The following is an 11,449-nucleotide window of genomic DNA, read 5'->3' on the forward strand; positions in this document are numbered from 1 at the left end:
ATGGCCCTGCGGGCGTCGCGGCAAGCCGCTCCGCCTAAGGCACCAGGTGCCCTTGGAATGGCGTCACCCAAATCCAGCCAAAAAATAGCTTGTTTATATGTACAAGTATGTCTTCAGATGGCCATCGTTTCGCGTGTCCTACGAGGCGTTGCTCGCACGATATGCATACTACTAGTGTGGCTTGGGGCCGCCATGCGAGGCCTTGAAACCGGTGCAGCATACCTTCCATACTTGCAAGCTGCATATTGTCCAGTCCCAGCGTATCGCCCTAACGTTACCCCTAAATGCAATCACCGGGATGTGGCTTACGACCGCTTGGATAACACAGCTCAGCCTTTTACAGGTCAGATTGTCATTGTACGAGCAAACGAAGCCGACTCGATGGAGTCGGATACAATTAAATTCTTGTGGATTTTCGATGAAATTCTAGCGGATTCTATTCCTATTGAAATTGTAGTGGATTCAATCCGGCCTTTGAATGCACGTATGTGACTGCTTACGACACTCGGTCGCATGCGAGATGCTGAGCTCCTACGCAACACAACCTGTTGCAACTGCGATGCGACGCTATCGAGCGGGGGCTCACCACTTTGCGTCGTCGCACGCATGCGGTGGACCAAAAAGAGGCCCTCAGAGGTGGCGTTCACCCGACACTCTTCTAGACCTCCGCCCTATATTAGCAGTGCGTATCGAGCAAGATTTCGCCCAGCTCAGCGACACAGAATTCAAGAGACAACCCCTCGCAGCGACAAGACCTGCTATGTATGCACCCTCCGAGACAAGCGGCTCATCACCTCTGTCCGCCCTTGACGGACGACTTTGTTTCCCCAACCAGGTCCCCAACACTGTCTCGGACCGCGTTATAGCGCTCTTCTATAAACAATTCCATAACTATTATTATATTGTCCGAACTCGTTATAATTGCACAAAGGACTACGGAGCACGAAGACATGTCGTTGGTGCCTTTGGCCGACACACTCGTAACTCGGGAACAAATGCGCGCGTAATTCCGGTCGTTTGCCGTATAAACCTCTAGAAACGTATCCGCACGCTATAAATACACGCGCGTTTTTTTAAATACCACGCCGATCGCTATATAAAACGTGCACATTGCCCTGCAAAACGCAAATTACTCACGATTGACGCCACTGCGACGTCACGCAATATCGAGTTTGAGAGGGTTCCCCTACCCGAACTTTCAACAACGGGATTTCGCAGCATGGCCGACGCGCCCAAGGCCAAGACGCGGCCCGGGTCCGTCCCCGCGATCCCGGCCATCCACACGCTCCTCATGGACGAGCCGACGGTGGTCTCGCGCAACTCGGCGCCGGCCGCCCTGCTCGAGGACCTCGTGCCATCGCCGCCGTCGTCGTCGCGGACGCCGTCGTCGTACGCCGAGTCGCCATCGCGCATGACCGCGGCCGAGAAGATCGCGCAGGGCTCTGGCCTCGTGGGCAGCTCGACCGAGATCAGCGCGATTGGGCTCGCGGGCTTTCTCAACATGCGCGAGCATGGCCCGGGCATCCACCGCATGAAGCGGTACTACTGCCGGCTCGTCGGCGTCCTCGTGTACCGCTTCTACACGAAGGAGATGTCGCGCGACCTCTCGAACGCGCACATGGAGGCCGAGGTCCAGCGCATCGACGACTGGGACGGGAAGGGCATGATGCATCTGTACCGGAACGCGTTCCGGTTTGTGACGTCCCAAGCAACGTTCAACGTGGCGGCCGACAGCGAGAGCGAGAAGCAGCTCTGGACGCAGTATGCGATCGAGGCCATTGACGCAGCGCAGCTCCAGATGCGCGACGCGGCGCTGCTGCCGCAGTCGCAGTCGCTCCTCGCGGCGTCGCCCGGCGGCCTCACGCTCATCCGCCCGAACAAGGAGAAGGAAAAACCACCGAAATTCAAGGGGTCGCCCACGTGCGCGCACCCCAAGTGCACAGTGCGCTTTGACAACACGAAGCGCCAGCACCACTGCCGCAACTGCGGCGACAGTCTCTGCTCGGACCACAGCTACCACTTTGCGCCGCTGCCGCACTTGCCGACGCTCACGGGGCCGCAGCGGCAATGCACGCGCTGCTTCCGCGTGCACCGGTTCATCCAGCTCCTCCGCTGCGTGCTCCAAGTCTTTGTCAAGAACCGCCACATGCGCAATGCACCGCGCCTCTCGCAGCGCAAGCCCAAGCTGTCGAGCGAAGACATGGCGATGCTGCAGACGGTCCAAGAAGCGATCAACGAGCCCGACTTTGGCGTCTCGGACGCAATCCAGGCGCTGCATCTGCACCGAAAGGACGCCGACGAGGTCTACCGCGTCATTGTCCAAAAGCTGCTGACGCTCAGCGCGTCACACATGCCCGACTTTGAGTTTTTCCTGCCGCAGCTCTTTCACCTCTGGGCGTCCACCGAGTACGACGCCCACATCGTCAAGTGGACGCTTCTGTTGCGGCTTCTCATGACGGCAGCGACGTACCACGTGCGCCTTGCGACCTCGATTCACTGGCTCATGCGCGCGACGATCGACGACTCGTGCGGCTGGGGCTTTGGCCAGTCGGAACTCAGCATCCCCGAGTACCTCAAGAACCGGTTCGCGCCGTCCAAGCTCGCCCTCTTCAATTTGCACATGCTGGTCCCTTTGATTTTGACTGATGGAAAAGATTTGACGTGGTTTTGGTAGATCAACCACCAAGACGGCGCCCATGCGTTTGTGTTTACGCCCGACACGGACCTGCGCACGATGCCGATCCAGACGGACCTCATCCAGACGTACTTTGACCGGCTCCTGGCGCTGCAGCAGTACGACGAAGGGCTGAACGCGGTGACGCCGGACTTTCTGCCCTCGCCCGCGCGGTTCTTTCCTGCAGCGACGCCGTCCAACGGCAGTAGCTCGCTCAGCACCAACAGCGCGCTCCTCCTCGGGCCGATTTACGCGGGCGTCGCCAACTGCGTGCTGCCGTGCGACTGGTCGTTCCCGTCGTTGAGCAAGATGAAGGTGACACCGCGCCACCCGTCAATGGAGCAGAGCGTGTTTGCGACGCAGCTCAAGTTTATCGACGGCCTCGGCGAAGTGGCCGAGGCGCTTCGCTTCCTTCCGCCAAAGAACCGGAAGGAGGCGCTGCCCGAAGAGCTCGCCAAGCTGACGCTGCCCGACCACGCGTTCTACCCGTTGGGCACGTGCGACGAACCGCTCCAGCGCCTCGTGTCGATCTGCCTCACGGAAGGCGCGGTGTTTACGACAAAGGCGCGCGCCCCGACCATGGTGTGGTTTGAAGTCGAGAACCTTCCGGTCGTCCCCGAAACGCTCTGGCTCACGCCCGCGCAGTCGATGCTGACGGACGAAGAGAAGGAGTCGGCCGCGCTGCCGCCGCCGGTCTCGTCGTCGCTCGGACACGATGAGATTGGCCAAGTGCTTCGCCACGACAACATTATGAGCAGCTTGCACCGCATCGAGGCAGTCCAGCCCCTCTCAGAAGAAGACGAGGAAGACGATGAGAGTGTCGACGGCAGCGTCGACATGAGCATGGCCCACGCGCCGCCCGCTCACCCGCTCAACCTCGGCAGCAGCGGCCGCATGCGCCGGTCCGGTAGTCTCTGCAGCAGCGGCAACCCGCTCCATTTGGAGCAGCTCATCCAGGTGCTGGACGAGCCGCCGAAAAGCAGCGTGACGGTACGCGGCTCTCTTCCTCGTGGATAGATTGTCAACGGATTCGCGTGTGTAGGAAAAAGGGCGGTCCAAGTCGGACAGCTTCCAGCGGCAGCGCGGCAGCATTCGCCTCGATCTGATGCCGACGGACGCGGAGAAGCCGACGTACGAGCAGCTGGAGACGATCGCGATGAAGATGATGGCTTTCTTCCTCTCCAAGCCGCCGAAAGCGCCGGCAAGCAAAGACAACAGCTCCAAGGCGAGCGATACGACGCCGCCAGTGTCCCAAACAGTCGTGCTCGGGCGCATCACGGTCGAAGCGATCGCCGCGCGCATGGGGCTCCACGTGCAGCCGTACGAAGACGTCTACTCGTTTACAGGTCGCGAGTGCATCGAGTGGATGCAGTCGTCGGGCATTTCGCACAATGAAGCGCACGCGCTCTGGCTCGGGAGCGAGCTCCTCACGAACGAACTCATCGAGCCCGGTAGGACTGGATGGCTTGTTGGTCGGCCTCGACTTATGCGATGTGTCTAGTCACCGTGACGCACCATGACGAGCCGGTGCTCTTCACGAACGACGCGACCACGCTCTTTGTGTGCACAGTCAAGCCCGAAGACGGCGGCAACTCGGCGTCGACCATTTTGCATACGAAGCGGGGCACCACGAGTCGCTTTACGAGCGTCACGAACGCCAACCGGTCGCTCGAGCGCGAAGACACGGACGTGAGCGAGCTCGTCACGGGCTTTGATCGCCTTCGGCCCGAGAAGACGCTCGAACTACTCCAGTTTGTCGACTCTGCGATCCTCCGGCACGTGTCGCCCGAGGCGCCGGACCGCGACGAGACGTTTGCGCAGTGGGAAGAGCTCCAGAGCCAGGTCGAGGCCATGTGCGAGTACATTCGCGAGAAGCGGCGCAACCGGCAGCTCGCGGTCAAGTCGATGTTTGGCGAAGATTTCGAGTCGAAGCGCAAGCGCCTTCTCGCGTCGTCGAGCTTTGCGTGCCAGTTTCCCGACCATTGGGACTGCAGCGCGCTCATTGTCAAGTCGAACGACGATCTGCGCCAAGAAGTGCTCTGCCTCCAGCTCATTCGGCAATTCCGCGACATCTTTGCGAGCGCCGAGCTCGACCTTTGGCTCCTTCCGTACGGCATCATTGCTACGTCGGCGTCGACGGGCATCATCGAAGTCATTCGCAACGCGACGTCGCTCTCGTCGCTCAAGGGCACCCCGGGGTACGTGAGCCTCAACCAGCACTTTGTACACACATACGGCACGGCCGATACCCCGGCGTACAAGACGGCGATGACCAACTTTGTCAAGTCGATGGCGTCCTACTCGCTCGTGTGCTACATCTTGCGCATCAAGGACCGGCACAATGGCAACATCATGCTCGACTCGGAGGGCCATCTCATTCACATTGACTATGGTTTTATCCTCGGCATTCAGCCAGGTACCGTTAAGACCTATAGATCTATCCAAGACTTATAACTATGGCGTAGGTGGCCGCTTCTCGCTCGAGCGCCGCGTGCCGTTCAAGCTCACAACCGAGATGGTCGACGCGATGGGCGGTAGCCAGTCCGAGTACTTTCGCGAGTACGTGACGCTGCTCATCCAAGGGTTTTTGGCGCTGCGGGTACTAAGCAAAATTGTCGGACTGTTTCTGACGTCATGTCGATAGCAAAACGTCGACACGATCCTCATGATGATTGCCATCATGGCGCAAGACTCGTCGTGCCCGTGCTTTCTGCACCGCAACCCGCGGGACATTCTCTTCCAGACCAAGCAGCTCTTTGCGCTCGAGCTCACGCCGGAGCAAGTGATCCCGCACGTGATGAAGCTCGTCCGGCGCAGTCTCAACAGCTTTGGGTACCGCCGGTACGCTCTTCGCTCTCGCCTGCGGAGGTTGACATTTTTCGTAGATACGACCAGTTTCAGCACATCACCAACAACATTGTGCCATAGTCGCCGTAGTTTTGTAGCTCGTTTCAAGGAAAAATGAAGTTTGAATTGCATTTTGTTTCGACCATTCCTTGGACGGGAAGTTTCCCATTCCTTCCTTCTGCGGGAATTTTCCCTATTCCTTCACGGGAATATTCCCTTGTTTGCGGCGCTGAACCATTGCGAAAGTCATCGGAGTGTCGCAGATGGTGGCCTTGAAACGGGACACGCTTCGATGCGCGCTGAAGGCGTGCCGCCCAAGAAGACTTCACTTTTGAAATCGCTGCAGATTGGCTAGACAAGGGTCTTGATAGTACCCAACACGCCTGTCGAGATAGGTGCAGTTGGTGTTTCGTAATTGGCACAAATTACAAGCCCTTTCTTCGTGATGGTCCTCGTCGCTGACGCCGTCGACTCGACTCGATCGTAGAGCTTTGCGTTATCGTGGGAAATTTGTGGTATGGACGAGAAGCGAGTGTCGTAGCCTTGTCTACCAGTCTAGGTAACGCCACGGAGGACAGGATCACCTTAAAAAGCTCCAAAGGAGGTGGTGGAGCGACCTCCATCACGGTCGGTACACCCTAGCGTAGTACCGGTGCAAGGGGATATTAACAATGTATGGTTCCCTTGCGGTGGTGCGTCGACCAATACGTTGCGGTTGAGGCGTACGCGGCTCACGTCCACCTCGCTGTCATCTGAGTTTAGTTGTTCGGACTCCATTACGACAGTGTCGCTAGGCTTGACAGATCGCCACAACATTAACAGCAACGAGACGTAGCGAGGTCGAATGGCCTACCACAGACTGCCTACGACAGACTACAGACATACAATATTGAGCCATCAATCAAGAAGACAACCACCCCGTCACAGGACGCGTCCACGCCAGTCGACGTAGTACTACCATATTTGGACCAAGCGCGTCGTTCTTGTTGCTGTCTCGAACCACACACGACGTTGATCTGCGCTGCGTGATCGTCAGACGTCGTCGCCTGGACCGTGGTGGGCCTGGACGCTTGCTTTCATGGGATGAGTAAGCGCCTGGACCATGTGTCGGGTGCCACCTGAGCCTGATACGAGGTCCCACGGCCATTTGGTCTGGTTGTCGGCGACGTCATTTTCAAATAGAATGGCGCTCGTCCATTGCTCGTTCCAGCGCTGCGTCAACCTCGCCGCACCGCGCACCGACAAGTGCCAACTGCATCGGTTCCGGAGTGTCTGCAGCGTACCCGACTGCGTCAACCAGGTCTACGCCCGGCACCTCTGCGTGCGCCACGGCGGCAAAAAGACGTGCCAGCACCCGGCATGCTCGGCGAATGCGCGGTCGGGTCCCTTCTGCACCAAGCACGGGCGCGCCCCCGAGTCGGCGCTCTGCACGATCAGTGGGTGCACTAAGGCCGCTCACCTGCGCCGACGCTGCATTCAACACGGCGGCGGCAAGCCATGCCTAGTCCCGAGCTGCAACGCCAACGCACGAGCGCGCGGCGTGTGCTGGCGCCACCGCTTCAAGCCACAGACTGAACTCTTCGGACCGTTGATGGACCCTGTGGAGCTCTCAGAGCTTGAACGGGGGGAGCTCGTGTCGCTGCTCGAAGACTGGCTGGCGCTCGAGGCGGCATTCGATGACACTGCGACGACGGACGAGGCAAGGAGTGTCTCGTCATCGCTCAACAATTCGATCGTTTCGTCGTAGACAAGACTAGACGAGACAGTTTTCAAATATATAAAGACCACCTGTACGCTTGACGTCTTCTCCCTGTACCAGCGCTGTTTTGGATGTTTTAGTAGACCTGGCGCAGACTTAGATTTCATTTCTGAGCGCGGCTGAGCCACAAGTTCGGACTAGAACGTATTTATTTACCTTTGGCCGACGACAAAATTCCGGACGACGATCGGCGTTCACCAGACAACCCTGCTACGCGTTGCCTCGGATGGCTGCATAGAAAGGCAGCTGCGACCGTCCCGCTCGGCAAGAGCCCAGCACCCGTTCAATTGTGGGGAGCCCAGACGCGCCTGGATAGCACCAGTGTCAAGCGGCGCCGAGACAAGTAAGGGACGCACACTTTAAACACACAAAACTACTATAGATAGAGGGCAGCTACGACGACGACGCGACGGAAGCTCCATCGTCATCGTCGTCCTCTTCCTCTTCTTCCTCGTCATCATCATCATCGCGGTGGTGACTGCGTTCGGTTTGAGCTGCTCGGCGCTGGCGCTCTTCGTGCTGCTCTTCTTCTTCCTCCTCCTGGAGAAGGCGGCCAATCTCGTTGCGCATCTCCTTGAGGTTCTTCTGCAGCTCGCCGCAGAGGATCGTGAGGTCCTCGACGCGCTTCTCCATGACTTCCTCGACGGGCTTGCGCTTGGGCGCGAGGCGCGGGAGGTTCTTCCAGTTGCCGCGGCGAAACTGCGGGTGTTGAAAGTCGTACGCAGTCCCGTCCTTGCGCTTCGCCCGCTTAAAGCCGTAGCCGTTGAGGATGCGCGCAAAGCTGTGGAAGCGAATGCCTTTGAAGTAGACCGTGAGGATCTCCTCTTCAAAGGCCGGGATGTCGAGCACGGCGAAGGCGGTGCCATTGCACGTCCACGTGGCCACGCACTTGCGCGACGACTCGAGCGCGCAGTAGACGCGCTGCATGTAGAGCTGCGGGTGCTTGGACCAGGAGCCGGTCGCCGAGACCTCGATCGAGTCGATCGACTTGCGCGGCGCCGCCGTCTGCAGGACGCCCCGGCGCGGCTCGGCCGGCGGGAGCGGGGGCATGGACCGGTCCATCTCGAGTCTCTTCCTCGTGCTTCTTGCAAGCGGAATGGAATGTAGGTCCTCTTGCGATCCACGGAAGTCCGCCGCTTGGCCAATCAAACTCGCAGTTCGCCTTCGATCTTCGGATGTATCCGTAGTTCGAAGCCAATGCGGAACTGACTTGCTGGCCACTCGCCTCTGGCTTGCGCATTTGCAGCGTCGCGTCCTGATCGTCTCCGAGCGCCGACCGCGACCGACGCACTTGCACTTGATGGATATATAAATATATGCTGTATGGAGCAGCGCTCGTCGATTTGCTTTGAAATCTTGGCAACAACGATAACGAAAAATTGCTGTGCGGGTTCGAACCGCGTACTAGATCTTGGTTGGGCAAAAAGCAGATCTTTCTTTGGCTCAGGCGTTGCTTGGACGTCTTTCTCGCATGCTGGACAATTTAACTATCTATGCTGCATGAGGCACCACTATGAAGCGCCGTCCTACGTTCAGCAAACTACGGTCTTATTTCTTATTCTTGGCGATGGTTGAAAGCACCAAAATGGCAGCTACTCGCACGACAATGTATCACCGTACGTGACTGTGGTGGAGCCAATACTCATGTGCTTCCATCAATAGGGGTCGAGAGACAGCGTGTTGATTGAGCCCCAGATCGAGAAGACGTTTTTCGTTATCACCAAAGTAGCAGTTTATGGCTGGGCGGGAATGCACTTGCATTTTGTAGCGACGTACTTCAATTGGTCGGAACAGATCGCCGGTGTTTGGCTGTTTCGGGCTCGCACGCTCCCACAAGCAACACTACGCAGGTAACGACGCTACACAGCGCGTATCTTTGGGTCGAGCGGCCGCTCCGCTCGTTTCTCCCTTTTCTATATCGGCGGGACCATCGCTGGCGAGCACCAACTTATTGCTGAAACCATTCGGCTTGTTCGAAAAACCACGTCGTCCCATTGGCCGTCGATCGAGAATATCGAACGCCGGTTCTATATTACATGTACGACTGATATTACTCCAAATATGATTAAATATTTGACCAGAATATCTCGATCTAGTCGTCGCTGGCTTTCACAGCTTGCTTCAATGTCTCTTCGTAGTGCTCGAGGCAGAACCCATGGAGGCGGGCAAATGTCGTGCAGTCGGCGACCTTGCACTGACTGCCGCCGCCGTGCACGCGGCAACGCCCGCCGGTTTGCGATGGCGTCGAGCAGCCCTTGACCGTGCAGAGGCTGGCGCCGCCGTGCCGCGAGCAGCGCCCAAACCGCCGCGCGTACGACTGGCACCCCGGCGTCTTGCACATGCGCGTGGCCGGCGCCGGCTTGGCTTTGCACACGATGCGCGTCATCGGCGTCGGGCCGCTCGGGCTCATGGTCGGCGGCTCGGCCGGCGTGACCGGCGACCGCGGGCTCTTGCAGCCTTGCGTGTGCCAGTGCATAATGCAGTGCCCATGCAGCTTGGCGAATTTGGAGCAGCCGGCGACCGCGCACGCACCGTTGGCCGCGTTGATCGAGACGACGCCGTCCGTGACCGTGATCGTGAGCGCGCTCTCGTCACCAGCCACCTTGGCGTGGGCTTGGATGGCGGCGACGACCGACGCAATGAGAGAAGTCACCGTCGCAGCGTCCATGGCAAAAGCAAAATGGGCTCGGCAATCCGCGCGGCACTGCAATTGTTGGGGACGCAAAACCAGTCAACAATTGCAGTGCAGCAACGATCCCATCCCAATATACGGTACCTGCGTTGAATCGACCCTTCACAACGCTGGCAGCTCGGTGGGTCGTACTGTCTTCGACGAGCGCAACGCAACCACGCGGCCCCGTGGAAGACCAGCCCAGAGGGACGATGCTACGTAGGTAAATATATACATATATACAGAGCGTCCGTGCAGCAGCGAGGAGCTATGAGACTTCTATCGCATCTAGAACTGGCAGTTTGGAAAGCTGATTTCTTCCAAACAAAATCGCTCATTCTACGTACTATCTAGGAATATCCCAGTCGATGAGCGAGTTGGCTCATCGAACGAGTTGCGTTGGCTGCGAGAGCAATTGTTGACACGCCAACTGGCCGGCGCATACGATGCAACCGGTCAACATTTGCGCCGCTTTGTGACGAGTGCAGTCGACAATTGATTGGCGCAAAAACAAACTCTACTATTCCTACTGTCGATCCAAGATATAGGACTACAACGCAAACGTTGTCTTCTTGGTGCTCTTTTTGAACGGGTTGCTCGACGTCTTGGAGAGCGCGCCGAGCTCGCCGCTGAGGCTGAGCCGGTTGGCCGATACGATCGCACCAAACATGCTGCTCGCGCCCGACTCGCGCTTCTTGTGCGCCTTGGGCTTCTTGACCACGTCCGAGTCGGACTCGGTCTCGTCCGTTGAGCTCGTTGGCATCTGGAGCTTGACCTTGCGCACGGCGGCGTCCAGGGCCGACGTCGTCTTGGGCTGCGGCGTCGATGACGCGACCACCTTCTTCTTGAGCGGCATGACGGGCTTGAGGTCGTCAAAATCATCGTCCGACGACGAGTCCTCGATCACGCGCTTCTGCATCTCCATCGCAATCGCCTTGCGCTTGTTGGACGGCTTCTCCGCGGCCACGGGCGACGGCTTCTTCGGCTCGGCCGCCTTGGGCGAAGGCTTCTTCTGCGAGAGCTTCGCATCGTCCTCCGACTCGGTGACCTGCGACGCCACCGGGGTCACCACCGGCGCCGCACCCTTGGGCGAGGCCTTGGTGGGTTCCGGCGATACAACCGCCGCTACCACCTCGGTCGACACCGCCGCAACAGCCTTGGGCTTGGGGCTGGCCTTCTTCGGCGTCGGGGCCGTCGCTACATTGACAACGGTCGGTGCCTCGACAGCCACCTTGGCCTTGGGCGTGCGCTTCTTTGGGACAGGGGAGACGACCGTTGCGGCAGCGCCCTCAGCAGCGACTTCTGCGACGGCAACCTTCGGCTTGGGGCCGCGCTTCTTGGGGGCGGGTGACACCTCGGTGGTAGCCACAGCAGCAACAGGAGCAGCGTCGACAGGCGCCGACTCGGCGACCACCTTGGGCTTGCGCCCACGCTTCACCGGCGCGGGCGAGTCGGTAGTCGGAGCCGCTTCACCTTCCTCGACCACCTTGGGCTTGGT

The 11,449-nt window shown here is 58.9% G+C and overlaps 5 protein-coding genes across 6 annotated transcripts in view; 2 read left to right on the forward strand and 3 right to left on the reverse strand.

Annotated features, from left to right (window-relative positions):
* The first annotated feature begins 1,184 nt into the window (after positions 1–1,184).
* SDRG_06121 (hypothetical protein) lies at positions 1,185–5,669 on the forward strand. Its single transcript, XM_008611885.1, has 7 exons — positions 1,185–2,626; positions 2,675–3,664; positions 3,717–4,125; positions 4,176–5,090; positions 5,140–5,273; positions 5,319–5,515; positions 5,560–5,669. The coding sequence occupies exons 1-7, from the start codon at positions 1,220–1,222 to the stop codon at positions 5,600–5,602; spliced, it is 4,095 nt and encodes a 1,364-aa protein (XP_008610107.1). The 5' UTR covers positions 1,185–1,219; the 3' UTR covers positions 5,603–5,669.
* Positions 5,670–6,704: 1,035 nt separating this feature from the next.
* SDRG_06122 (hypothetical protein) lies at positions 6,705–7,268 on the forward strand (the record flags this gene model as incomplete). The annotated part of the gene is made up of 1 exon (XM_008611886.1): positions 6,705–7,268. The coding sequence occupies one exon, from the start codon at positions 6,705–6,707 to the stop codon at positions 7,266–7,268; it is 564 nt and encodes a 187-aa protein (XP_008610108.1).
* A 330-nt stretch (positions 7,269–7,598) lies between these two features.
* Positions 7,599–9,076, reverse strand: SDRG_06123 (hypothetical protein). The gene is made up of 2 exons (XM_008611887.1): positions 8,896–9,076; positions 7,599–8,806 (listed from the first exon to the last, which is right to left on the reverse strand). The coding sequence occupies exon 2, from the start codon at positions 8,340–8,342 to the stop codon at positions 7,674–7,676; it is 669 nt and encodes a 222-aa protein (XP_008610109.1). The 5' UTR covers positions 8,343–8,806; positions 8,896–9,076; the 3' UTR covers positions 7,599–7,673.
* A 229-nt stretch (positions 9,077–9,305) lies between these two features.
* Positions 9,306–9,948, reverse strand: SDRG_06124 (hypothetical protein; the record flags this gene model as incomplete). The annotated part of the gene is made up of 1 exon (XM_008611888.1): positions 9,306–9,948. The coding sequence occupies one exon, from the start codon at positions 9,946–9,948 to the stop codon at positions 9,373–9,375; it is 576 nt and encodes a 191-aa protein (XP_008610110.1). The 3' UTR covers positions 9,306–9,372.
* Positions 9,949–10,423: 475 nt separating this feature from the next.
* SDRG_06125 overlaps positions 10,424–11,449 on the reverse strand; it is a 2,792-nt gene continuing 1,766 nt past the window's right edge. For both annotated transcript variants that reach the window (XM_008611890.1, XM_008611889.1), the window contains one exon: positions 10,424–11,437. In XM_008611890.1, coding sequence (XP_008610112.1) covers positions 10,502–11,437 — 936 coding nt within the window. In that variant the 3' untranslated portion in view covers positions 10,424–10,501. The remainder of the gene's footprint in view (positions 11,438–11,449) is intronic.

This window comes from Saprolegnia diclina, assembly GCF_000281045.1.
Source record: "Saprolegnia diclina VS20 unplaced genomic scaffold supercont1.16, whole genome shotgun sequence".
NCBI lineage: Eukaryota > Oomycota > Saprolegniomycetes > Saprolegniales > Saprolegniaceae > Saprolegnia > Saprolegnia diclina.

Excerpts from the sequence above, each read along its gene's own strand:
- SDRG_06123 (XM_008611887.1), bottom strand. The coding sequence starts at position 8,342 with ATGGACCGGTCCATGCCCCCGCTCCCGCCGGCCGAGCCGCGCCGGGGC.
- SDRG_06121 (XM_008611885.1), top strand. The coding sequence starts at position 1,220 with ATGGCCGACGCGCCCAAGGCCAAGACGCGGCCCGGGTCCGTCCCCGCG. Across the intron at positions 5,091-5,139 it reads TATCCTCGGCATTCAGCCAG|GTGGCCGCTTCTCGCTCGAG; the intron begins GTACCGTTAAGA and ends ACTATGGCGTAG. Across the intron at positions 5,274-5,318 it reads AAGGGTTTTTGGCGCTGCGG|CAAAACGTCGACACGATCCT; the intron begins GTACTAAGCAAA and ends TCATGTCGATAG.